This window comes from Lasioglossum baleicum, chromosome 5 (genome assembly GCF_051020765.1).
Source record: "Lasioglossum baleicum chromosome 5, iyLasBale1, whole genome shotgun sequence".
NCBI lineage: Eukaryota > Metazoa > Arthropoda > Insecta > Hymenoptera > Halictidae > Lasioglossum > Lasioglossum baleicum.
Genome location: NC_134933.1, coordinates 8,384,530 through 8,412,518, shown reverse-complemented (window position 1 = coordinate 8,412,518; position 27,989 = coordinate 8,384,530). Strand labels below are relative to the sequence as shown.

The 27,989-nt window shown below is 39.8% G+C and overlaps 2 protein-coding genes and 1 non-coding gene across 11 annotated transcripts in view; 2 read left to right on the top strand and 1 right to left on the bottom strand.

Moving 5' to 3' along the window:
- Positions 1-6: 6 nt before the first annotated feature.
- Positions 7-27,596, top strand: LOC143208602 (dicarboxylate carrier UCP2). The gene is made up of 7 exons (XM_076423129.1): positions 7-163; positions 3,416-3,772; positions 13,244-13,861; positions 14,885-15,006; positions 18,508-18,617; positions 21,361-21,573; positions 22,594-27,596. The coding sequence occupies exons 3-7, from the start codon at positions 13,742-13,744 to the stop codon at positions 22,980-22,982; spliced, it is 954 nt and encodes a 317-aa protein (XP_076279244.1). The 5' UTR covers positions 7-163; positions 3,416-3,772; positions 13,244-13,741; the 3' UTR covers positions 22,983-27,596.
- Positions 1,736-1,809, top strand: Trnai-aau (transfer RNA isoleucine (anticodon AAU)). The gene has a single exon. It is a non-coding gene; the product is annotated as a tRNA-Ile (tRNA).
- The window catches only part of LOC143208595 (cytosolic carboxypeptidase 1), an 80,322-nt gene continuing 79,918 nt past the window's right edge, over positions 27,586-27,989 (bottom strand). For all 9 annotated transcript variants that reach the window (XM_076423095.1, XM_076423089.1, XM_076423088.1 and 6 more), the window contains one exon: positions 27,586-27,781. Coding sequence is in view for 1 of the 9 variants with exons in the window: in XM_076423091.1 (XP_076279206.1) it covers positions 27,685-27,781 (97 nt within the window). In the remaining 8 variants the exon portion in view is untranslated. The remainder of the gene's footprint in view (positions 27,782-27,989) is intronic.

Genomic DNA, 27,989 nt, shown 5'->3' with positions numbered 1-27,989 from the left:
CTGGCCAAGTTTCCGTTTGCAAGTGCATTGTGCAATATTGTGCATTCGTGCATACGCGTCTGAAATCTGAAAGTGTCTGAAAGCAGTAACGTGTGTACAGTGGGTGTATAAAGTGTTTTTCAAAAGTGGACCCAACAGCTTGAGCTTTTTTACGATGTTAGGAGTAAGTATTGCTCTGTTACTTTTCTGAAGCTTCGACTCTGAAGATTCGAAGAAACGAAGGGAACTTCGAAGCGCACGAAGTTTTGAAGTATTTGAAGTAGAAAGGATTGAAGCTTCGATGCCTTCGAAGTGTCAAAAATTTCGAAGTCTTCGAAGCATACGACATATGAAGTATTGAATTATTTGAAATAGAGAGGATTGAAGCTTCGATGCCTTCGAAGTGTCCAAAATGTCGAAGTCTTCCATTGTGTGAGAAGCTTCGAAGTTTTCGAATCGCATAAAGTTGTAATTTACGAGTTTCATGTTATGTTATGATTTTTTACAAAGGAACATATAAATAAAAATTTTTACAGAATTTTCACAGAATATATAAAAAATAAAAAGAAGTTTTAATTCGAAGCTTCGAAATTTCAATTCTCATCACCTTCGAAGTGTCAGAAATCGAAACTTCGAAACTTCGAATCTCATTTATGAAAAAATTACTTGGGTGAAATATAAAACAGTAATAATAGATCAGAAAAATTCAAGAATATTGTAACGTTGTTTTTAGCGTAACAAAGTCGTTAAAGGATGAAATAAATTTTTATTTTATTCCTGCTTCCCCCCCCCCCCGCAATCAATGCAGAATATTTTTGTTTTTTGCATAAAGATCCGCAGTCTACTCATCACCATCGAAGGTTTCTGAAATCAATGCTTTAAAATCTTCGACCTTCGAAGGAAAGTAGTTAGAAGGGTTAGTTTACTAGCTAATGTGTAAATAATTCTTTAAAAAAATTGTCATTTGTCGCAATTGCGAAGGGAGAAATGAAGGTCACCATTTTTTAATTTTTTATTGCATCGAGTTCCAGTTCTCAATATCAGATGACGCCATCCATCAATGCATACAGTGGTTGTCGATAATGTAAATACCTATTTTATCAAAGCTGGAATAGGAATTTACATTAGTGTCCTATTTTACCGACAACATTAATATCAATTAATTGTAAATTATATTAAATAATTTTGGGCACATTGTAGATATTAGTTCGTTTGGCTGTGACTCTCGGAATATCTCTTTATTCTTGAAATTTCAATTTTGCGTTAATATCATAAAGTAGAATGTAAGACTAAATACAAGAACAATGCCTAAACAAAACTGGGACAGAATAATTCCAAAGTACATTGTTCGTTTGACAAATTGTCCTCGATAAGATACTTATCCGTCGTTGCAAGCCACATTGTTAACTCCATTTGACTCTCCTTATTCATACTCAAAGTTCAAGCGGTAGACAAAGTCCAGACATTCTATTTCCTTCGATAGCCCAGTCAGCCAACAGTATGCGATGCCCATTTATTACCGTTCAATTATTTGCAATGTAATGACGTGCAAACTATCATAGAACGGTTAGCCGAGCAAAGTTTCACTTGTAGCATCAATTATAGATCATCTCGCAGGAGTATTTCATAAAAAACTGCGTAACAAACAATTACAGAACTACTACTCGGTAGTATATTTGATACAATCGATTAAAAAGTGCAATGTGCATTGAAAATATAGTAGAGAAAAATGAGTAATCTGAGAAGTTTGTCAGGTGGCCCATTAGCTCAGTTGGTTAGAGCGTCGTGCTAATAACGCGAAGGTCGCGGGTTCGATCCCCCCATGGGCCAAATATTTTTGCTTTTTGTTTTTCATTAAAACAAACATAATTAAAAACATAACTCCATTTCTCAAATTGTGCTTCCCATGTTTCTTGATTACATTTTCCTATTCAAAAGCTCCGAATTATGCTTCGACGGAGTCTTATCGAAGAATATCAATTTAAGCGCGGTCAAGCTGTACGATAAAGTCCAAAAAAAATTTAATCGTTCGCGCGTTGATAAGATAGTGTGGTCGCGCGTGTCGAACTCCAAAATATCTGGAAAAGCCGAGGCCGTTCATCTGAACCTCTCGAGGGAACATATCAGACGATTGTCGAGTGATCTTTATTCCGCGTGGCTCAGGTTTATCGAGAAGGAGATAAACCCGTAGAACCGTATTTTATCCTCGATGGGGATTACAATCAATTTTCCTGTTAATGGAGCAACGGATCGTATTGCGCAGTACTGAAACATTCGTTCCGCTTGCTCCTGCGAATGAACCGTGTCAACAAGCTGTTTGTTCGCTGTAGCTTCGCGGAACAGCTTCCGGTTCCTCGAATCCGACACCCGTCACCCACATCCACCTACACGTTCGTGTAAAAAGCGACGGTATATGCGGCAAAATAGGTTTCCACGACGAGTCATGACATTTTCCCACGACTCGGTAGCACATGTGCATAGTTCACTCCAACCCCCGCGGTTTCCAACAGTGCATGCTTAATAATTAGTACCCCCGAATTTGTCCAGATTTTTTAAAGCTTAAAACAATTCTAGATAGAATTTCAACATATTAATGTAAAATATTTTAAAACAATAGTAAATTCTATATAAAATTTCTATAAATAATATTACTCCCTGAAATAATATTAAACATATAAATTTTCATATTAATTTAATGACATTTTAATACAATATTAAATTCTATATAAGATTTCTATAAATAATATTACCCCCTCAAATAATATTAGATACATAAATTTTCATATTAATTTAATGATATTTTAAAACAATAGTAAATTCTATATAAAATTTCTATAAATAATATTACTTCCTCAAAAATATTAAACATATAAATTTTCATATTAAATTAAGGATATTTTAAAACAATAGTAAATTCTATATAAAATTTCTATAAATAATATTACCTCCTCAAATAATATTAGATACATAAATTTTCATATTAATTTAATGATATTTTAAAACAATAGTAAATTCTATATAAAATTTCTGTAAATAATATTACTCCCTCAAAAATATTAAACATATAAATTTTCATATTAAATTAATGTTATTTTAAAACAATACTAAATTCTATATAAAATTTAAATAAATAATATTACTTCCTCAAATAATATTAGATACATAAATTTTTATATTAAATTAATGATATTTTAAAACAGTACTAAATTCTATATAAAATTTCTAAAAATAATATTACTCCCTCAAAAATATTAAACATAAATTTTCATATTAATTTAATGATATTTTAAAACAATACTAAATTCTATATAAAATTTCTAAAAATAATATTACCCCCTCGAATAATATTAGATATATAAATTTTCATATTAATTTAATGATATTCTAAAACAATATTAAATTTCTATTCAATTTTTTCGATTTTTTTGTCCGACAGATGCAAGGAAACATGTTCACTGAAAAGGTAGAGCAAATTCTGCGCCCCAATGGGGTAGAAATCCTGCTCGGCAAGGGCGGCGAACGTTGCAACAACGCGTTCTGCGCCTGTCTACCGCGTTGCATGTCCCACCCCGAAGGATATGCAGCCAAAGTGTTGTCACACCACGTTCCTGGAAGTTATCGATCCCGCCGCGCCGCAAGCTAAGCTTCCTTTGGTCGAATCTGACGTCAGGGGACGGCCGTTGATAGGCGGCATTCAACTGTGCCCAGCTACCATTGGCCCGGGAGCCGGTATAAACGGTGCTTTCACGGTAACCTGTTCCAGTTGTGTTGTTATCCACTCACAGTACACTTGGTAAGTACCGCACCGCTTTATTTTCGTACATCTCGTCTCTCCGGCCATTGTTTTCCTCGTTTTCTCAAATTCTATTCGCGCCTCCATTCATTCAATATTTCACTGATTTTCATTGCGAACATAGTTCGCTCGAAAAATGTCGATGCTTCCTTTATCAAGATCCATCTCGAGTGAATATTCCGAAAATTCGTACGATACAATTTTACAACGATTTTCAGATCTTCGCGATGGTTCTGTGCGACTTTTAAGTGAAAAAAATCGGCTCCGGTTTATGTTCTTCAATCTAGCTCGGCTCTCTGGCCATTGTTCTCGTGTCACAAATTTTATTCGCGCCTCCATTCAGTGAATATTTCATTGACTATTGCAAAGACAGTTAGCTCGAAAAATGTCGATCTTATTTTATCAAAATAAATTCGTACAATACAATTTTATAACGATTTTGAGACCTTCGCAACGGTTCTGTATGATCTGTAACAAAAGTGAAAAGTATCGGCTCCGGTTTATGTTGTTTCATCTAGCTCGGCTCTGCGGCCATCGTCATCCTAGCTTTCTCAAATTTTATTCGCGCCTCCATTCGTTCATTGAACATTTCAGTGATTTTCAACGCAAACACAGTTCGCTCGAGAAATGCCGATCTTATTTTATCAAAATAAATTCGTACAATACAATTTTATAACGATTTTGAGACCTTCGCAACGGTTCTGTATGGTCTGTAACAAAAGTGAAAAGTATCGGCTCCGGTTTATGTTCTTTCATCTAGCTCGGCTCTCCGGCCATTGTTCTCCGCGTGTCCAAATTCTATTTGCGCCTTCATTCATTGAACATTTCACTGATTTTCAATGCAAACACAGTTCGCTCGAAAAATGTCTTCTTCAGTTCTGTACGATTTCTAAGTGAAAAGAATCAGCTCCGGTTTGTGTTCCTTCATCTAAATAGCTGTTCTCTCCGGCCATTGTACTCCTCGTTTCTCAAATTTCATTCTTCGGATTCGCTGTCCTACGATCAAGAGCTGCTGCGGCTTCGAATGGACATCTCGAAAAATTCGTACCGCGAGTCTGGTAAACCTGACAGCCATTTTTAAACTTGTGCAACAACTTCGTGCAGCTTCTAAAGGGGAATAATCGTTCTTCTACTTCTTCGTTTAAAGTGTCTCGAAATTCTTTCAGCTTCGAAAAGTTCAAGCCGACCCTGACATTGGCCGTAGTATAGGATTTGAATTATTCGAAACGTTGTCTATTGTGTTGACATTTCCGTTTCACCTTTCTGTCATTCCTGAATATTCTAACGGCTTGCGATGACGGAATCGGACGTTTGCTATCTAAACCTCTGACGTTCGGTCTCGTCGCGACGGTATCGCGCTTTATGGATTCGGTAAAACGCGGCAGTTTTAGGATTGTTTCTACATAATAGATCAACTTTAGGCATACGTGCGTGAAACTTCTGGTTGACGCATTAAAATTTTGACGTTAACAGTGTTCAATGTACACTGTACACCGCCTCTGCAGCGCATACGCGTCGAACCGGCTCCATCGATTCGACAAAGCCAGTTCCTTCGAAATCTCGGTCTACTTTCTTCTCGTTTAAACAATAATATTCTCTTGAAAGTGAAAAAGAATTGTTTTAAAAAACGGACAAACGTTTAGCAAACTAACTAAACTAAACTCTTGTTATTTCAACGTTATATGGACTTCACTTAGTGGTAATATCCTTATCTCCTTGAAATATCTTGAAACAAGAAATATATCACTTACACCATTTTTATAATTATGAGCAAATATTTAAATCTAAATTTAAATGCAACTTTCAATCGTTATATTTAAACTTAAATTCAAATTCAACTTTCAATCATTATATTTAGATTTAAATCGAAATTCAACTTTCAATCATTATATTTAAACTTAAATTCAAATTTAACTTTCAATCATTATATTTAAACTTAAATTCAAATTCAACTTTCAATCATTATATTTAGGTCTAAATTAAAATTCAACTTTCAATCATTATATGTGCCCATAATTATGAAAGTGATCTAAGTGGAAATTGAAAAATAATGAGTTTACAGTTATTTCACGTTGTAATTTTTACGAAATTGTCAAAAATGAACCGATAGATAGTGCTTGTTATTTAAACATTATATGGAATTCATTTAGTGTTAATATCCTTCTCTTGAAATACCATGAAACAAGAAATATGTGTATTTGGAGAACTTCTATTAAACAGTGGATCTGTCTAGTCTCTGCATCGAGATTTTTAGTTATACAGATGTGTACAGAATTCGGATCCCGATGAAAATTCAAAGAAAACGATTGAACAACGTATGATGGCACGCTACATTCGGTTCGCGTCAAGGATAATCAATATACTCGCACTCCTTTTCTGCGACTGCATACTCCTGCGCAAGGATAATGGCAGGATCGTCGGTATCGTTTCGCCAAGGTTTGCTAGGGATTGTTAGAAAGGCGTTTTAAATACCCGTGACAGTCCCGTTTGCAGTCGACGGTCGCAGATCGATATTCCCTCGCAGATATAATCAGTGTGAAAGGACACCTACAGAGACACACTTTCGATTACGCCATCTTGGAACAAGATAACAACAACACTCCTTCACGATCCTCGCGTAACTCCGATCGAACACACATTTAACTACATCTTAACGTTTCAACTTTTATTTCATTAGCTAAATTACTTTGGTTTCGTGGAATTTTTGTGGTTGTCGAATTGGCTGACGAAAGGTACTCTTCATCTTTAATTTTGTGGTAGGCTGTTGCCCAGGGATTATCTAGGAGAACCGATTTATCAATGATTAATGACTGTTCTATTGACAAATTTTAACAAATAAAATCATGAAAATAAAATCCTGTTTTAATGGGAACAGCCTTTGTAGATCCAAAACAAATAAAGATCTTAATAAAGTCTTTCGAATTTTATATTCTGGGATTTTTGAACATTTTCATAAGCCATAAATGCATAAAGATCCAGGATTATCTAGGAGAATCGATCATTAAAGATTAATGACTGTTCTATTGACAAATTTTAAGAAAGTGTCATGAAATAAAATCCTGTCTTTAATGGGAACAGCCATTGCATTAGGTGTGCAAATAAGTTCTTTCCCCTTCTTTTCCAAATGCAAATTTTATATGTACATAAAATATAATAAAATCTTGTCTGGAGTGACTCTCAATCTTTCTGCCAATTCTTCTTGCGTCTGATTACGTCTGACTATTGTTCGTTGAGCAATTCCTTTGACTGTCATCAAACTTTCTCGGTGCACCTGAACTTTGGTACCATTTTTTGCATGTTCTGTAAGATACAGCGTTCTCTCCCAGTGCCGCACAAACCATTTCAGTAGCTTCAACAGCTGATCTCCTAAGCTGGAATGCAAAGAATAAGCAGTGACGCAAATTATGCATCTCGCTCGCCATATTGCTTGAAATTGTTGCATAGGACTGGAAACTCTTAGAAGGGAAGGAACTTATTTTCACACTTAATACATAGATTCGAAACAATTAAAAATCTAAGTAAATCCTGTCGAATTTTATTATCTAACAGTTTTTGAGTTTTTGATCCGCAGTCTAGATATAATATTATCCTTTTCGATGTGAAATCGAATTCTTGGAGGTGAAATATACGTATATTTTTCAATTGTTGCACACAATGTGTAGAATGCAATGGTATATACAGACGCATGGCTGAATTTCGGGATCGATCGCATTATTTGCAACAGCGAGTCGCCGCGAAGGAATGTGTGTTGTAGCGTGTTCTCTTTGGGGAAATCGGCGATACCACCAGAATGCGAGCAGGATCGAACTTTACAATAGAAATCAGCGGCGGCCGAAGGTTATGGCAAGCGGTTCTCAGCGTTTACGATTTCGGTTTTCGTTCGGAATCACGGCACCGCGTTCGAAACGGCAAAACGTGGTAACCGGTCGACGGACATGTGTTTTTCCAATGGCGTTTTGACCGCAAATAAAAATAAAAAAATAAGTATGCCAGTCTCCAATGGTCTAAAACCGAGGAGATAGACTTTGTCCTAATCGCCCGAGGCGACGCGACGTTGTCTTTCCATTCGAATCACGTGCCATTCTCCTGTTCGTAAATATCTGAAGCAAGGCAAATATGGCAGAATATCAAAGGGTAACGGTATCTTTTACTTATTACATATGTACAGTAAGGAGCATTACTGATTCCACATACTTTAAATCAGAACAACTTTTTCATGAATGGACCAAACGACTTCAATTTCCCTGTAAGGCTAGAAGAATTAGTTTAGTAAATGATGTGTAAAAAATATGTTGAAAAAATGTATTTCGACGGAATTGTGAAAAACGATACTAAAAATTGATTTTTACAATTTTTTTTAGCTGGGCCAATAACGAAAATTCAAAAGATGTGTCTGGTCAATTAGCATAAATCATATACGCTCCGAAAATTTCATTGAAATTGGTTAATTGGTTTACGAATTATAAACGATCAAAATTGGTAATTTGTTGTAGTGTACTATAAATTGGCAAGTTTTACCATTTTTGATCGTTTATAATTCGCAAACCAATTAACCAATTTCAATGACATTTTCAGAGCTTATATAATTTATACCAGTTGACAAAACACATTTTTTAAATTTTCGTTATTGGGCCAGCTAAAAAAGTTGTAAAAATCAATTTTTAGTATTGTTTTTCACAATTCCGACCAAATGCATTTTTTCAACTTATTTATTAGACGTTATTTACTAAACTAATTCTTCTAGCCTTACAGCGAAATTGAAGTCGTTTGGTCCATTCATATAAAAGTTATTCTGATTTAAAGTGTGTGGAATCAGTTATGCTCCTTACTGTAGATTATATTAGGTCGTTCGGAAAGTTTCGTTCTCTCAAAGGAAAATGAAAGCCAATTTTTTACCATTCAGAATATCCTTCGACATTTTGTTCTGGGAAATTTTAAGTTCAAATTAATTTAATGATCTCGCGATTTTTCAGGCATCTTAAAGATTCCATGCTCGTAGAATTTCTGTTTTCTATTAGCAAAAACTCGAGTTATATGACTTCTTACTCTTAAACTCTCTTTAAACAGCACACAATTTTTTCTTTCGTGCACTGCATCTTTACCCTCGTGGTAATAAAAAAGCAATAGTTGATGGAGATCTTGCGAAATCTTGCAGAAAACTGCTTAAAAGGGTAGAAAGCACTGTACAAGGCAGTAATTAAGAACGACCTAATATTTGTTATTTAATTAAGACCACACCGTCGCGTGCTGAACCATTCGCCTCGCAACAATTTTTCATCGTCTCGAGCGAAAACAGCCTCGCGACCGAAATAACTGGCTACGAATATACACTGTGTCAAAAAGGTATTGGCACGTGTATCCATATCGGCGAGATGGGCAGGAGCCCTTGGAAATAGGTCGATCGCGAACCAACCAGTTTCTAGCTAGCAGACATGTAGTTTCTCTTCTCCGGTTAACATTCCCGAAAGAATGCCTAACAAACAGCCAATATCGAAATTGTTCCTTTTGATCTTCCACTCTACGATTTATTTCACGGTCGCAGTAATCTCATAATCAGATCAGAATCTTAAGAGAATGAAGTTCATGTGCATTTATCGAATATCTATGCATGACAAGTTTAACTCGATGGGGTTAAAAAACAAATTAGGGGTCAAGGAGTAAAACCAGTCGCGAATGGATGTCGTAAAGGTCGATCTTCGGATCAGCTTGAGATAGAGTCCAAAGAATGAGGAGAGATTCATGAATTTTTTCGAAGAACCTAATTAACAAGGGAACCGATTAGGATTAAACAGTCTGGAGTGTTACATAATTGACAGGTTGAGGTGAAACGAATCTACCATACTGAGGCAATCATTTGAACTAATGTATTTTTTGGTGTCGGTCAAAACGTGAAGGGAGAGGAAACATTCTGAAAAAAATGTTTAACAAACACCCAATATCGAAATTGTTACTTTTGCTCTTCCACTCTACGATTTATTTTACTGTCGCAGTGATTAGGACGTATTAGTCTCATAATTTCTTAGGAGAATGAGGTTCATGTGCATTTATTGAATGTCTAGACAGTCTCGAAAATAGAATTTTATATAAATTTATCAGATTCTATTCGGAATCTTCATCACGAGTCTGACTCGATAGGGGTGAAAAACAAATTAGAATTAAAACCAGTTGCGAAAGGATGTCGTAAAGGTCGATCTTCGGATCATCTTGGGATAGAGTCCAAAGAATGAGGAGAGGTTCTGTGAATTTTTTCGAAGAACGCAATTGCTAAGCGAACTAATTAGGATTAAACAGTCTGGAGAGTGTAATATGAACGACAGGTTGAGGTGAAACAAATCTATCAAACTGAGGCAATCATTTCTATGTACTAAAAACTTGAAGGGAGAGAAAACATTCCGTAAAGAATGCCTAACAAACACTCAATATCGAAACAGTTTCTTTGCTCTTCCACTTTACGATTCAAACATTCGTCTCATAATTTCTTAGGAGAATGAAGTTCATGTGAATTTATTGCGAAAGGATGTCGTAGAGGTCGATCTTCGGATCATCTTGGGATAGAGTCCAAAGAATGTGGAGCGGTTCTGTGAACTTTTTCGAAGAACGCAATTGCCATAGGGAACTGATTAGAATTAAACGGTCTGGAGAGTGTTACATAAGGCATAGCACTTGGTACACAAAGTTATCAGGGAAAAACACAGTCGCTAATTGTAATTGTTTGGCCCAGTGCGTCACGAGACACGGTGTATCCCCCGCTATCTCTCGAGATACGGGGACCGTGAGTAGCCGGAAGAGCCGTGAACCCTGAATGTCAATGTCTCGCACGCGCCTCGCTCCGATACCGATTGATCATTTTGCTGGTTCGGATAGCGTACCTAATCTGCCCGAAAAAATCGGACCGTTCTCGCTCTGGCCGTTCTCCAAACTGTCTATAGCGCGTTCTATTTTCGCACGCGGGATCGACCCGTGCCCGACTACCCACGCGCACTACACCCGTTCTTCAACGTCAGAGACAGCGTCGCATCCTACGTGGAGCCACGTGAACTATGGAAATCAACCGTGGGAAAAAAGCAATCGTGTAACGTAACGCAACGCGTGATAAAAACTGCGCTAGACGATCCGATTGTTCCGAAGTTATGTCACGCCGTTATTTTTCGCGATAACCTCAGAGATAACAGCGCAGAGATAACAGCGATTTATCAGTGTAATCGGCGATCCGTTCCGAAGAGAATCCGGTGGTCGTCGAACTTTGGCTAACAAGACCCGTCGTGCTGTTTTTCTCAGCTTGAGACTGTGATCCGATTCTCAAACGTCTCTGGGACCGTGAAATTCGTTCGAAGGTGTATTTATAAATTCGTATATTCCATGACTCGGTTTTTGTGGTGTTCGCTGCGGTGTGTGAAGCGATGAGCGTCCTCAAGGTTCGACTCTTTGTTCGCATTTCGACGTCTCTGAATCATTCCAGTCTTCATGGCGAGACATTCGCAGCATTTTTACGTTCCGGAGCGGACGGGTTCGAAGCTTACTTGTCGGTAATGCAACGATGGGGGTTTTCAGTAGTCAAAAGCGTTAGATTAAAGATCAATCTAGGCTGCAATAGCCCTCAAAAGTCCTATTTTTACGTTTACCTGGCGTAATTTGCATTATTCGAAAGCATAAAGCTGTGCATGTAGCCATTTTCATAAAGCTGCGATAGGTACATGCTGCCGGATAATGCAAATTAAGAATTTTCGTTTATGTTGATCGTAGATAGTGCAAATAAACAATTTAATGATTTCGGCGCCACAGGTTCGATCAAATGTTACTCACTAAGCAATTTTGCAATTTAAATGGTTCTCGACGTTTCGATGGTTTCAGTTTAACGTCTACCGGCATGGTGTTAATTTCCATCATGGAATTTATATAATTCGTTTACACTTAGCAAGTATGTCAAAGTTTTATTCGTATTACCCGCGATTTTGTTGGACAATTACTATAGCTTACAGTATTTTACAGACGCAAAATTTCTCTTGAAAATGGTCCACATTTGGGTCGGAACGTGAAGAACAATTTAAATTGCAAAATTACTTAGTCAATAACATTTGATCGAACCTGTGGCGCCGAAATCATTACATTGTTTAATTGCAAATTACGCCTCGTAAACGTAAAAATAGGACTTTGGAGGGCGATCGCGGCCTAGATTGATCTTTTATCTAGCCCTTTGGATTACTGAAAACCCCAAATGAGAAGGCGCATCCCGCAACCTTGAAAACGAGTAAACCCCCATAAGGGGGTATGTGGGATACGCCTGTTCATTTCTCGATAATGCAAAAATGGGGGTTTTCAGTAGTCAAAAGGGCTAGATAACGTGGCTTAATTTGTCGCAGCTTTGTGCTGAAAACTTGCTAGAGTACTGCGTTTGACTACTCAAAAACCCCATTTTTGCAGTATCGAGAAATTAGAAGGCGCATCCCGCACCCTTGAACTCCTAGGAACGAGTCTACCCCCTTGTCATTCACTTAGACTGCTAGGCAAGTTGAATGTTAATCTATGTGGTTGAAAAGTTGGACATTCAAGTAATATATGTTCGATGGATAATGGGACATTGCAAGATTCACAAAATGTTGGGGATTCTTTGGAAATTTTATAGATGTGTGTAGTGTATGAATGTCCGATGAGGAGGCGTGTGCAACGAAGTCTTGTTTGAGTAAATCTTATTCATCAGATCAGACCGATCCTGTACATTCAGAGAATTGGAGAGAACCCCTTTATTCACTTAGACTGCTAGGCAAGTTGAAGGTTTGTCCATGTGGTTGAACATAATGGAAATGGGTATTTATAATGCAGAAATAACGCACAAGAATTCAAACTGTCTGTTCTTTATTTAACCGAAGAAGAACTAGTCAGAAGACGTCTGTATCGTTAGCGAGCCGAAACTGAAGTGAAGCTACAGAGAAAGTTTTAGGGGAAAGAAAAACCCCTGTTGGGTCCACTCGGGAAAAACAGATGTGGGAAGTCCCTTAATTTATTACTCAGGGCCTCTTTGTATTTGAAGGTTGCAGGCCATCCACTTCTGACCGAAGTCAATGACAAAGACCCGAGGACCGTTAAAATATTCCGGGACACCCTTAGTATCCTTCAACACTCGACTTAGTTTTGCAGATATTCCAACAGAACAGTTGGACGTTCAAGTAAAATATGTTCGATGGATAATGGAACATTGCAAGATTCATATAAAATGTTGGAGGTGTGTGGCACGAAGTCTTGTTTGAGTAAATCTTATTCGTTGAAAGAATAATCGTTTTCGTACGCCATCAGATAATCCCGATCCTGTACAATCAGATTCCGAGAATAATGTGTGAAATGAGGACAAGGGGCGGGCCGGGGACGAGGGCTATAACGAGGGTTGACGACGGACTGAAAAGACGACAGCCCGTTTGAATGGGCCGGTTAATTTCGACGTGGGTTTCACGTATTTCTTTGATTGCTCTGTTGCAGAAGAATAGTATGTATAAAGTACTTCACAATCAAGACATCAAACACGAGTGCTCGCGGTCGGGGGGACTGCACGCGTATCCTGATCATTTCAGGGAACCTAAAAAGCTCCGCCTCTAAATCAGCCGTTCGCTCGATGATCATCTAAAAGGTTCCTGTCCTCTGGTAGGACTCTGTACATAGTGTACATAGCGCTTTTCTAACGAAGGATCTCGCCGAGACAAGCCGTGGCAGGCTCGGTTGGCTCTAATAACGTTCACGCGGGTAATCGAACACGAGAATAACAAAAGAGAGAGAAGAAGAGAGAGAGAGAAAGAGAGAAAGAGAAAGAGAGCGATCCACTGTAACATTCCCCCACGCTGTACCCGACGCGACGCAACGCACGCACCATCCAGAAGCACACGCATCGAAACAGTTCTCAGGCAAACGCAACAAAACGGAACGAGAGAGAGGACAAAGGGGAACAGAGAGAGAGAGAGAGAAAGAGAGAAAAGCGAGAATATGAGCACAATGAAGCAGGACGACTTCCCCCTCTGGGTGAAGTTCTTCACCGCGGGCACCGCGGCCTGCATCGCTGATTTGATGACGTTCCCGTTGGACACGGCCAAAGTCAGGATGCAGGTAAATCGATTTTCTTCTATTTAGGTCATGAAATTTTCACCGTACATCGTCGATCTACGAACCGCCACCAGTGTTGGGCAAAAATTTAATCAACGACTGACGACTAAATTTCTACTTCAATCGTTAATCGCAATTTACAATTAATCTCCCAGTTTAGTCGTTAATTGCGATTAACAATTATTAATCGTCAATCGGATGATTGATTAATGATTAACTGCTGAAATTTCGATATAAAATACGGAAACAAAACTGTATGAATACTGAAAAAGATGTATGTAAACTGAGTTTAGGTGTATTGTCATTTGGTCTATATGTAATACAAACTCTGTTTACGTGCTTTTATGCTTTTTTTAGATGATTTCTTTTTTTAATCAATGATTGACGATTAACTTCATCAATCGATTGATCCAATCGTCGATTTTTCGATGATTTCTTCTTTTAATCAACGATTGACGATTAACTTCATCAATCGATTGAATCAATCGTCGATTTTTCGATGATCTCTTTTTTAAATCGTACAGATCAATCAATCAATCATGATTAAAATTTGAATCGATTAATGCCCAACTCTGACCGCCACGATCTCGTCAAGAATAATCGTACGACCATCTACCTGCGCTCGTTTCCAAGGGTGAAACTCCTCCACTAACCCACCCTCGAATAAAATCCTTCCAAGAACCTCTTCGTCGCGCATTGAACGACGAGGGTGCAGAACCAACGTCTGCGCTCCGTCGTTCAATGTAAAACTAAATCGAAGAGCACCCTGTAAAATCTTTTTTCACGTCTGCACCAAATGAAAGTCGTTCGGTTCAACCCAAAGCCCGTATAAAGTGTCTCACTTGCTTCAGCGTGCAGATTTATCTGCTGAAAGTGTTGACACGCGTTTACGAAGCATGTATTAGGTTGGCAAATAAGTTCGTTCGGTTTTTCTGATTTATTCCACTCGAAAAAAACCGAACGAACTGATTTGCCAACCCAATACATAGAATTCGGCGAGTTGTAAGCGTGTGCGAATTTGTTTAGATCGCCGGAGAGACGCGTCCTCTTCTGATACCAGCCGCGGATGGCACGGTGCTCTCGATGAGACAGACGCAGCCCGGTCTGTGGCAGACAGTATGGAACATCGTCAGAATGGAGGGAGCAAGGTACGTTGTTCACGATCCTATACGTAATTTAAGAGAGGCACGGGGTAGGTAGTAAACCATATACAAATACATGATTGTTGTACATAGAGATCGTTGCGTACGATTCCACCGATTCGGATCAGTGTATACATACGATATCTATCTATAATATCTATCCATATACAAATTATGAATATTATAAATATATTTATATACATAATATGCCGGGGGCGAGTCTTTCTCAGCCCGATCGACGATTCGATTTCAATTCCCGCGCTGGCTGATTTCTATTCGTAGGCCTGCTAGTTTCTTTTCCTTGTTTAACGAAAACCGACGCAAATCTTGCGATCGGACCGCAATCGACTCTCTCCGCGACGCTGCTTCTTTTTCTTTTCTAATTTCTTCCCCGTGAACTGCCGGTCACTGTTCATCAACCGATCGAGGCTCCTGTCGCTGTCGATGCCCCACTAACGAACTAATTATACGCGGACGGATCGCGCCGGGCCAAACTGCCACGGACAGAACCGTCCTCCATCTTCAACACCTGAACTCTGCATTTATATTCTTCTAATGCGCGTACGCGTCTTTCGTGGAAGCGAGAAAAACAATCGAAATAATGAGAACAGGAGGAATTGTATTTCTGATCGTCGTAAATGTTCTTTCTATTCATTTTATCTTCTTCTGTGGTGAATTAGTCAAAAGAGTTCACGTTGTTTGCAACCGCGATTTTCGAGCAGCGCAGTTCCCGAAGCAAAGTGGCAGAAATCGTAGACAATACACGAAACGAGAGTAGCCCGGCCGATTGTGAAGTAAAACAGACTGTAATTCGATCGCGCCGTAATTGTATTATCAAATCACGCGTCCATTTCGAGCACCGACAGCGACGGAACGAGAGATCGATCGGCTGTAATCGCGGTGACGGAGTCACGGTATTGGAAAACCGATAATTTGCTACCGCGCTAACTACCTTGTTGGTTTATTCTTACTTCTTTAAACAACGCTTACGTTCAATTATCCTTTCTCTACATCGATTAGAGTGCCATCGACTGTTCGTCGAATTGGTCTGTTTGATTAGCGATGGGATCAACCTGAACACAATTAGGATCGATTCGATCCTCTCGGAGACTTCATTAGAAATCGATGTTCCAGATACTATCGCACGTAGACAGCACGATTATTTAATTACACTTGACTCGAACAAGGAGTGGTTTATCGTCCGGATCGTAATTATATAGATAACGCGCAGACGTTGGTTCATAGAGATTAATCTGAGAAAAAGAATCGAGCTTTTTGTTTGGAAGTAAAGATTGTCGATTCGATAGTTTTTGTACGTTTTGATTGGGTTTTGTTTTACTCGCGATACGTTTAATCCCATCGCTAGGTCGTTGCGCGACACCCTATCGACCACGTGGACGATAGCTGTTCGATTAATACGACACGTCTATGGCACTCCTTTCGCCTACTTTATCGTTTCTTTCCTCTCTCGCTCGCGAGTTGCCTTTCCCGTTGCTTGTTTCGATTTTACTCGAGTAGCCAATGATTATTAAGAAAGATGATCAATCTTCGGGAGAACCAAATACGTTACTTTCTCTTCGTAACTAGGGATAGAATAGAGTTCAATATGTATTTACAAAATTCAATTAACAAATTTTACTTTACAGACTTCGATTCTCACTGAAAAGTAGTCAAAATTTCAATGAGTATAGGCGACAATTGAAGATGAGTTTTGCACTCGAAATTCACCCTTTTGCATGTCAAGTGTCAACCTTTTGCTAAGCAATTTCACCTATTAAGGATATTTAAAATTCATTATGTATTTAGATTAAATGATATATTTATTTGGACACACATGAAAGGTGTCATCACTGCGAGGCAAACATAAGGCTCGATACTCAATACGCTTCGCTAAATACGTATGTACTGTCATTTACAAAATGTATTATAATTACGAAATGGCTACAATGAATTTACATATATATCTACACACAGTTTTCATACATTACGAAGTCAATGAATTGGTAATTACTAGACTGCGCATGTTTATGCATTTACGGCAAAATTGAGTTGATGAAATTCAAACTTGTTGTAAAATTCAAAAAAATTGAAGATGTCAATATATGATTTCTCCTCTATTAAAATCATGAAGGAAAGAAATAACATTCGATTTAGTTTCTGTTTCTTGCAATCCATGCAGACAATTTTTATTTTGCATAAAGATCCGCAAGTATTTGATGTACATGTTTGAAATACTTTAAAAATGTGTACTTTGTTTGCAAAAGGTTGAAATTGATTCGCAAAATGGCGAATTTGTAGTGCAAAGCCTGTAATAATTCTTCTAGAAAATCAGAAGGAGAAAGTTTAGCTCGCGAATGACGCACGGAAATTTCGTTGAAGGGAAAAGCAACACGCGACTGCGAGAAGCCTCTCCGCACTCGGCGAGCGGAATATTCGTTTCTCCTTTGTCTCTGCTTATTTTTCTCTATTTATTTTGTCTTAAGATCAGCTGCAAGCCGCCTCTTTCTTTTTGATTAACCGATCGGACCGGACCGATGCGATGCATTCTTTGGTTTTTGCGCTTTCAACGCGTGCATATCCGCTCTGCCATAACCGCGAGTATGTGCAACAGCTCTCTCGTCGCAAGCTCTCTCCCGGTCAAACTCGAAAGATTCGTTCTCTTTTCTCTCGTGCTCATCCGATCTTTTCGGAAGACTAGATTCGACTCTCGTCGCATTTGATCAATGGACTGCGGATTCAGAAGGAACTCGATCGACGCTTTAATTGTCGGAAGTCTGTTAATGAATTTTACGTTGGCAACGATACGTTTGACAGAAATCGAACGGCTTTGGTCAGAACATTATTGAAGTATTGATGGAGAAAATCAAGCAAAGTGTTCAGAATTCGCGTCACGTTATTTCAATTCAACACGTTGCCAGAACCACATTAGTATGATTCCAAATAACCGTGTCGCATGAAAAAAACCAAGTTTACAAATTGTATTTTTACAACATCGATCCAAACACAAAGCGACCAGTTGCTTCACTATAAATTATAAACGTTCCGAGCCTATCGGGCAGCCTAATCGCCGCGCCGGTAAATGATACGTCGAGAGATCGATCAAGTATCAAGAAGTATGAAGATCGTTATCTCGCGGAAAGATTGCCAGTCCGTTGATCAAACACACGCGTCCATTCGCCTCAGGAAGCTCGCATTTGTTCAATCTCATCATTCGAATGTAAACGCTTTATCGAATCAACGCGAAAGAGAAATGGAGAGTGAGAGAGAAAGAGTGTGAGAGAGGGTGAGTGATAGAGTGATCGAATGTTTCCAAATACATAGAGCTCCGGTAAAAGTCCATTCGAATGGAGAGCGAACTAGAGAAAGAGGTGTAGAGAGAGAGACAAAGAGAGAGAGAGAGAAAAATCTAAACAAAAATTTAAAAAAAAAAAACAAAAAAAAATATACCCTGGGATACGTTTGAGGGTAAATTGTGAGGGCGGTGAGCTTGAGCGAGGGTGGTTACAGGAGCCTGTACGGAGGTCTGTCCGCGGGACTCCAGAGACAGATGTGTTTCGCCAGCATACGGTTGGGCCTCTACGACGGTGTGAAGTCACGCTACGCTGGAATCATCGACGGTACATCCAACAACCTCCTAACTTTTTTTGATTACGCAATCCTATTACGATCGAAACCGAAGTAGAGACACGCGTGCGACACGGCCACACACGTCCATCTCTCTGTTACGCGAATAAGCATTTACGTGGACGCGTAAGTAAAGGCTGGTGGTCACCATCGATCACCAACCAATCAACCAACCACCGAGAATCTCGGCTCCAGAAGAAGCTCCAGACAACTCCTCCCGACTCCCGTTTTTCTTTTCTGTGAACTCTGCGCTCGCGCGTTCCTTCGATCTATATTTTTTTTCTTTTCTTTTCTTTTTTGTTTTCCCTTCTCTATTTTTCCGCGGATGGCAACGTGAGAGGGTGAGAGAAACCGGGGGAAGGTGGCCACGTTGATCCTGAAGAATCGATCGGTGATGTCGATGAACTTCGCTAGCCGATTTCGAGGAGACTCGCGCGAGACTCGGAGAAATATTACAAATACGAGGAGACACATTTCTTGTCTTGAAATGTATCTCTTCTCCTGTTTGTATGTGTGCAATTTCTTATTGCACTTATTTTTGTCGTAGATGTGTAAAATCCACGGTCTATTTATCTGGATGAAATTTAAACGCGAATTTTGAAGTTGATCGCGCGAATAAATGCGAGACAAATGTGCCCATCGTTATGAAAGTGGTCTAAATCATTTATTACTTATTTAGAGATTCAAGGAAAAGCATATCTATCTATACATATTATAAAAATCAAATGCTGTTCGTTGGTCACGACATCACGGGAGAACGGCTGGACCGATTTGGCTAATTTAAAAAAAAAATGTTCGTTACAACGAACTACAGTCCGAATCAGGTTTTTAGATTTAAAAAAATTGGAAAAGTATCACGGAAAAATGGAAAATTCGGGAAAAACTAAAAGTGCTTTTAGAATCATATTTCAATACAACAAAAAAACGAACGTCGTAGCTTTTAATCAATATTTCAATAGAACGTCGCAGCTTTTAATCAATATTTCAATAGAAATTTACATTATCGACGTCTGTTAAAATAAAATGCGTACCACTAATCCTCTCGCGAGCTCGCAAAGCGAGCGAGCTACAACGACCCTACTCGTGAAGCTCGCGAAGCAAGCGAGCAACAACTCCCCTCTAGTTAATACTAAATGAGTTCCATATAATGTTGAATTAACAAGCACTATCTAACTGATTCAGTTTAAAATAATGTGATGTTTGACCACTTTCATAATTATGGGCACATATAATGATTGAAAGTTGAATTTCAATTTAGATTTAAATATAATGATTGAAAGTTGAATTTCAATTCAGATTTAAATATAATGATTGGAAGTTGAATTTTGGTTTAAATTGGGTTGTTGAGAGTTGAATTTGAATTTACATTTAAATATAATGTTTGAAAGTTCAATTTCGATTTAAATTGGGTTGCTGAGAATTGGATTTGAATTAAGATTTAAATATGCATATAATGATGGAAAGTTGAATTTCGATTTAAATTGGGTTGCTGCTAAGAGTTGAATTTGAATTTATATTTAAATTTAATGATTAAAGTTGAATTTTGATTTAAATTGAGTTTCTAAGAGTTGAATTTGAATTTATATTTAAATATCATGATTCAAGTTAAATTTCGATTTGAATTGGGTTACTAATAGTTGAATTTGAATTTAGATTTAAATATGCATAATGATTGAAAGTTCAATTTCGATCTAAATTGCTGAGAGTTGAATTTGAATTTAGATTTAAATATAGTAATTGGAAGTTGAATTTGAATTTAGACATTCACTTGGACCACTATCATAATTATGGGCACAAATAGATATTTTTCAATGTGTATTAAATAGAAATTTTCGAAGCTTGTACTACTTAACAAGACTTATTCAGATGTACGAGATTTATTGAAAAATGGGTTTCCAATTTAACCCAACTTTTGTGCTGCAGTAAATATTCCTGTTGAATGTTTTCTCGACAAAAAAGGCTGCTCGCACGAGTCTCGTGGAAATCGCCTCGACTACGAAAAGGAGGGTTCTCTTTCTTAGTTTTCGCACGATTCGATCGATTCGACGGAGCACGGAGCACTCTTCCCCGCAATCTTGGGCGTCTAACTAACTGTCGACACGATTTTCCGTGCCTTCGAATTCGAGCATGCTCGTTCACGTGTTTCTGTATACTAATACGGCTCTCTAACCGGTGTTGTCATTAACGAGCTCACTTCGCGAGTCCAGTCTCACACGCAAACCTAGAAATCGTGCCACGAATTTCGCGTTGCATTTATCGCCGCGTTGTGCGGACGTTTTCGTTGTGATTTACTATCTCTTCGACGAACGACATTTCTATCTCGGGTTTCACGAACGCACGCGAGATCCACGAGAGAAAGAACACACGAAAGAACACATGAAAGAGCATACAAAGAGAATAATGATCCGGTCGATCATGTCCCGTGGATCTCGGGTGATCAACGATTCTCGCACGCGATATCGATTGTACTCTCCCGAGGAGTGTCCTCTCGAGACACCGTTCACTGTAATCAGTAAGGTAATCAATGAGCTAATAAACGTGATTAACCGCGCACTGCGCGATCTGTCCCAACTCCCGCATCCTACATAATTACGATTATATCGAAAGAACGATCCAAAAAAAAAAAAATAAATAAATTCGAAACGACCGCATTTCGATTTCGAATGAAAAAAAAAATACACACAGACGCCTCGCGCCACGCGGATCCGTTTTCATCGTGGACTTTTCTCTCAACAGGTAATAACAGGAGCGGATCGAAGAACGTTTCTGTGCGAATCGCCGCTGGTATCACGACCGGCGCCATGGCTGTGCTTTTTGCTCAGCCTACCGATGTCGTCAAGGTCCGTCTGCAGGCTGGTAGCAACGGACGATCATCGGTGAGGTACAGCTCGACTCTGCAGGCGTACAAGAATATCGCTGCCGAAGAAGGGACTCGGGGTCTTTGGAAAGGTGCGTCTTTTCTTAGCCATTCCACCCTTTTGAAGGTCGGAGTCAATTGCAATTTAATCGGTGAAATGGCCTTTCGCGATGGAACTGCAAATGGTTTCAAACCCGACTTCACACACTACAGTATTCTCTCCGTGATTGCCGAGCACAGATAGCACAAACATGTCTGTTGTTGGACATTCAGACGTCTCAAATATCTTCCAAACGGCTCCCGAACTCTCCGTCTAAGAGACATCTTATACTCTCGTTTCCAGGATTGCAAAGGTGCGGGATGCGTCTTCTTATTTCTCGATAATGGAAAGGTGGGGTTTTTCGGTAGTCAATCTAGGTCGTCGCAGACGCCTCAAAATTTCCTATTTTTACCTTCACCATGAGTAATTTGCATTGTTCAGAAGCATAAAGCTGCTCATGTAGCTATTTTCATGAAGCTGTGACAGCTACATGCTGCCGAATAATACAAATCACGCTTCTTAAACGTAAAAATAGGACTTTTGAAGGTGATCGCGACCTAGATTGATCTTTCATCCAACGCTTCTGACTACTGAAGAACCCCATCTTTGCATTATCGAGAAATGAGAAGGCGCATTCCGCACCCTCGCAATTCTGGAAAAAAGAGTCTACTCCGTTCAGTCGCGAGCACGCCCGATCAAAAATTCGAATGAAACTAAAACGTTCACTTGCACAAGAACCGACATTATTTTCCTACCAACCTGATAACTAGACAGCGGATCTTTATGCAAAATAAAATTTTTGTACATCAATTAAAACGACGTCTCGAAAAATACGTCCTTACGTATTACGATAGGGTAAGCCAGTGCCGCCAGATCGGGGAAATCCTCCTCTCTGATGACCATACTAATACGTGACCAGTCTACGGTCTTAGTGTGGGATGTTGGAGTATGCTCATGGCGCTGAAATGGGAAAAGGAGGAGAGGAAAAATCGTCCAGTTTTGGTTGATCCTGGCGGCACTGGGGTAAGCAAACTCCGGAGACGAGTGTCTAACGATTCCTCTGTGAACGTAGGTACAATGCCGAACATCTCGAGGAACGCGATCGTGAACGTGGCGGAGATCGTATGCTACGACATCATCAAGGACTTCATCCTGGAGTCCGGCTACCTCCGCGACGGGATTCCCTGCCACGTGACAGCCGCGGTGGCCGCAGGACTCTGCACCACGTTGGCAGCGAGTCCTGTCGACGTGGTGAAGACGCGTTACATGAACAGCACTCCCGGCGAGTACAGAGGCGTCAAGGACTGCGCCGTTCGCATGTTCATGAAAGAGGGCACGTCCGCATTTTACAAGGGCTTCGTGCCAAGCTTCACCCGCCTCGTGTCCTGGAACATCATCCTCTGGATCACCTACGAACAGTTCAAGATCCAACTGGCCAAGAAGATGAACAACAACCAGTGAAGCACTACACCCGATCGTCACACGATCGATCGATCGATCACGCTGTAAATCGAACCACAGCTTCGTCATCTGTACTCGAACCGTGTAGCTTAGGGATGGGAGGACCGACCCCATGCGTTATTTAGACTTCGCCATCAGAGCTCCCCATAGAACCGCATTGTCTGCTGTCGTTCGCGGTTTCCACCGTGTTTCTCACCTTCCAACGTCGCGCCTGCTGCACTTCTTCGAATCGTATTTTTAATCATTTCTATGTTATCGAGTCGCGTGCTTGTTCCTTCGAAAGTTGATCTTCCTTCTTGTATTGATTTTGGATTAGCGAGCGTCTTCGAAGATCGTTTTACATGTTTAAGAAGCGCTTAAAAATTGCTAACGACACGCGCGTTTGCCTCTTCTATTAACCCTTTGCAGTCGGAGCTATTTTAACTTGAAAATTAAAGCCATTAGCCAGAACATTAAAATAATTTCATTGAATATGATTTTTTTCATTTGATGGATATGAAATTGATATAATCACTCGTGCAATACTTGTAGTAATTTGTTCATCACTCTGAGGACTTTGACTTATCCTAATAAGCAGGTCCACTTCAGATCCAGACAGTGGAGTCATCAATTTATGACCGTTCTTGTAGGCAAGCTTTATTAACCTACTAAATGTTTTTTGAGCTACGAATCCTGTCTGTTTGAGTGTTACGATTTTAAGATCATGGATCTGTCGTCATCTGTTGGAGTAAACTGGGCATTCTCTTGTTTGTATCTCGCTATAAATACTACATGCTTCTCCTTAGTATTTGTGAAAATGAATTTACCTTATCACCAGTCCCTTTCTTCACTTTTCTATACCAGAGAATTTAAGGTATTGTCCACCACTCTTTGAATAATGGTACAGCAATTTTTAGCGGTGACTATCAGAATCACTCCTAGACTGCTAAGGGTTAATGTGGAATGTATATTGTAATGGAGCATCGTTTCTTTAAAGATCGTTTCGCCACGGAGAAGCAACTTAAACTGGGGCAATATTCTCAATCTGCTCCTTTATTGATCGTACACATCTCTCAAAACACCAGCAGAATTTTCTACGTACCGACTTTCGTTGCAATCTTTGAAACTGGTGTACCTTAAAGTATTTTAGTTTTACGGAATCTACAATGAAAGTTTTACTGGTCGACGAAGGTTCGAACGAAGCTTTACCAAACCGTTCGCGCGATGTTAAACTGAGCTGTTTCTTTCTGTGTGCATAGTCGCGGGGTTCAAGTGCAGAATACTCTAAACGCAATCACGTTTCCTTGGTAGCGTTAGAATTGTTGCGAGCGACGGCAGCCAATCCTCCCATCCGTCGTTGTGTGCTCTTTACTTTCTTTTCGTAGACGTAAACGCGCGTGCACTCGACGTTTCGATCATCGAAGCAGCATGGTGGATATCGATCGATAAATAGCCATCGCACAAAATTCTATAGGTCATGATTCAATTATTTGGTTGTTGCACCGAATTGGGTATCGATTTGCTTGAAAAGGGAAACTAAAAGGAAGAAAAGTGAAACTAGAAAACTAGAGTTTCGGTAACCGTGTTTCTAAAAGCACCGAGTCAAAATGTCCGCGAACAGAGTGCACGCGCGCGATCGACCAGTATCGTAGAAGTCTCTCGGTAATCTATAACGGAACGTTTTCGGCTACGTAATTCAATGTTAGAGAGAAAGGGGAAAAAGAGAGATGAAGTAGACACTAGGAATTCGACGGATAGGAAAAGCGAAAAGAGGAAAATAAGGAGAGAACGTTTCTTATCGAATAGCTATTATTAAGGATGACTACGCCAGACAGACAATAAGGATGCAGCATTTGTCTCGACGATGTTGGTGAGCGGGGGTCTGTTGAGGAACATACACGCAACAGCTACGGTCGCGATCGTGTTCCCGGTGATTCTCCGACGAATATTCGTTTCTCTGTGGCAGTCTTGGATCGGACGACAACGCGGACAAATCAGTCGCTGTCCCTCGTTTTTCTGGGTCAATTAACAGGGCACAATTTTCATCGAACTTCGGATATTCCGTTCTTTTTAACCTTTTTACTGTGTTCACGCGTATTAGTAGTTTTGCTTCCGAGGTGAGAAAACGATTCGAATACCCACCGAAATTGCATTACGATCCCTCGGATATCTGCGAAACCGATTTTGGCATGGCTGAAAATGTTGCGAAGCGAAACAATTACAAGGAGTACAACTCGATCCAACTATCTTCTCCATCATCTGTATTCTTTTCAAATTTAATATATACATCTTTCAACGCACTGATCTGTGCAGTTCGCTATTGCCGACGAAAAATTCATTCGAATGCACGTCTCCCTTGTCATATAATGTCGACATTCTCGTCACGAATTTTAAACCAGATCTGTTAATCATGAATGCGGCGTCGAAATGAATAACCATTAAACTAAATGTAGACATACGATAACTGTAAATTTTCTAATCTTTTTTCGGAAAAGAAAATTATTATAAACGAAGAATCGATCCATCGATTGCAAGAAATAGAAACTGAATTGAATGTTATTTCTTCCCTTAATGATTTTGATGCAGAAGTCGTATATTTTGACAATTTCAATTTTTAAAACTTCTCAACAATTGCGAATTTCTATCTCTCGCAGTCTACTAATTACAAACAGAAGGAGATAAGCATGAAAATAAGAGAGAAGCTAGAAGCCGAAGAGAATTACGAAGGCTTTTCTATAGACTATAGAGAATTGTCAGTAGTCTTCATTTACGAAAGGAATGCTTACGATTTATTTAATTCGACCACCCTGCACAGAGAAATGATTTGGAAGCCGTACCGCGGATCAGACCACAGTAGGAGGGATAGGGCGGCTACGTGACCGTACGTTTCGCATCGAACAACAATTTTTCTCTTGTCAAGGCTATCGAGACGTTAATTTCTTATTTCGTAATTCGACAAGTCGCGCTTCGACCGCTTTGTTTCCTTGGAAAAGCTGCTCGATGATCCTCGATCGAGATCGAACACCGACCAGTGTTCGTTGCCGATCGGTATCGGGTAGATCGTTCGATCGGTCGTTGTAGACTGCAGACGAATGCGACTGTGTCCGGTTCTCTCAACAGACACTGTTCGAAGACGATGTTCCCTGAACAATATTACCTACCATAACGTTTCCTCTCCGCGCCGAGAAACATTTAGCAAGTTTTCGAGCGTTCGGTGCACTATTTCCCAAAGAGATCTTGGAATCGCCAATCAATAACAATTGGAACAAACTCGTTTCCCGCGTGCTAGGCATCCCATCCGTTTCTTCAAGTTGAAAGCGTCGAAATGAAAATGATTCGAGATGCTCGGCTGTAACCGTATACTCAGCAGACTCGTTAGAAGCATTAAACGAACGATTTTACCGTTTTTTAGAGGATAGACTGCCGATCCAATTATCTTTCAGCGTGTCCCCGAGGGTCTCCGTACTAGATCGACTGAATATTTGTACCGCGTATTTCAATTTTACACATTTCTAACGTCGGAGAAAGCCGTTTTACATGCGCCCTTTTCATTGTCAACACCAGCGACCGTTCGTAGTCCGACCGAGCGTAGATCTTTTTCTGTTCTGTCCACGGAATCGCTCGCAACCGTCGAAATATCGAGCTTCGAGTTTCCGAAGCCTGCTAGAACCATTTCGACGCGACGCACAGTGTTTCGAATAATGGGAGCTACGTATTTAATATTTATTCGAACATAACCCTTGCACGATCCGCAGAAATAGTTGCACAAAAAATGCTAAGATTGTACTTCATCGTATTCTAGTTTGCACTTGAACTCCACCAATTGTGTTTCATTTTGAACGTCACCGCTCAAAGGAGTACATCTCACAGCACAAGAGTGAAAGATTTTCTGTGTACGTTCACTCCGAGGATCGTGCGAGGACTAATTATATCTCTTTTACAAATCTCACGGTTCATTTTTACAACGCGAACAGGAACAAAGATTTTTACCGCGCGACTGTTCATCCTGACGAAAGCGTGAACAAATTTTACATAAGTTTGCAACATGTAAAATCGATATACGTTAAGAAACTGCTCAATCCTTCAGACCTGAATTTTCAATTTTCTCCAGCTCCACATGCATCGGAACATCGTACGTCCACGAGCTTCAAATTGCTTGCTCGCCTAATCCAGCAGATCTCGCGTTTCCGTTAACGACCTTGTAGAAGACTTAACCCTTCAACATTCTTCTTTGCTACGAATCGAAAAGAGATGATAAACAACTTGAAATTTTACGCGTTTGAAATACAGGGTCAAGATAGACCAAAGTTCCGTCCCCTCGATTTCGGTTTGCGAGTCTTCTATTCGGTTGTTCATCGAATCGATCACACTGCGTTTCGTTTTGTAGTGTTCTCGGATTCTAGTTTCACCATGGATATGTTCGCTGCACGACGTTGTTTATTTATCCCCTAAATTTCTCGCGGCTCTGTCACGCTCGAAGTCAACGTTTCCGCGAATCGATGGCGAAGATGTTTAATTACGCGTCCGTATATAGCAACTGGGCTTCGGTTCTAGGTAGGATAATTGTCTCCGGTAGGAACTAGCTTGACATTTGTTACGAGTTTTAAATAAAAATTCATCAAAGTGTACAGAATATCCGCAGCAGTTTTATTTCGAGTGCCTGTGCAGCGTTCCTGGGAGAGCGAATCTCGAGACCACGATCCTCGCCAAGGTCCTTTCGCCTCTACGTCTCGCAGTCGGACTCCTCCAGCTCGCAGCTGGATGACGCCTCGCCCTCCATACACCCTAATTCCTCGGGAATGCCTTCTCCCATTGGGATCCTGGAACGAGGATCAAAACGTCAGAGCCACTTTCGAGTCCGCTGCAGTCCTGACGAAGAAAATACACTTCATAAGAACGAGTAGGCGAAACTTCGAATACCAAACAGATTAGACAATTGCAAGAACATAGAAGGATAAAGGGTCTGCAGGCTGAGCGTGGTCCAGCGGCACTAATCCGAGCATCTTCAAACTTTCAGATATATTAGAT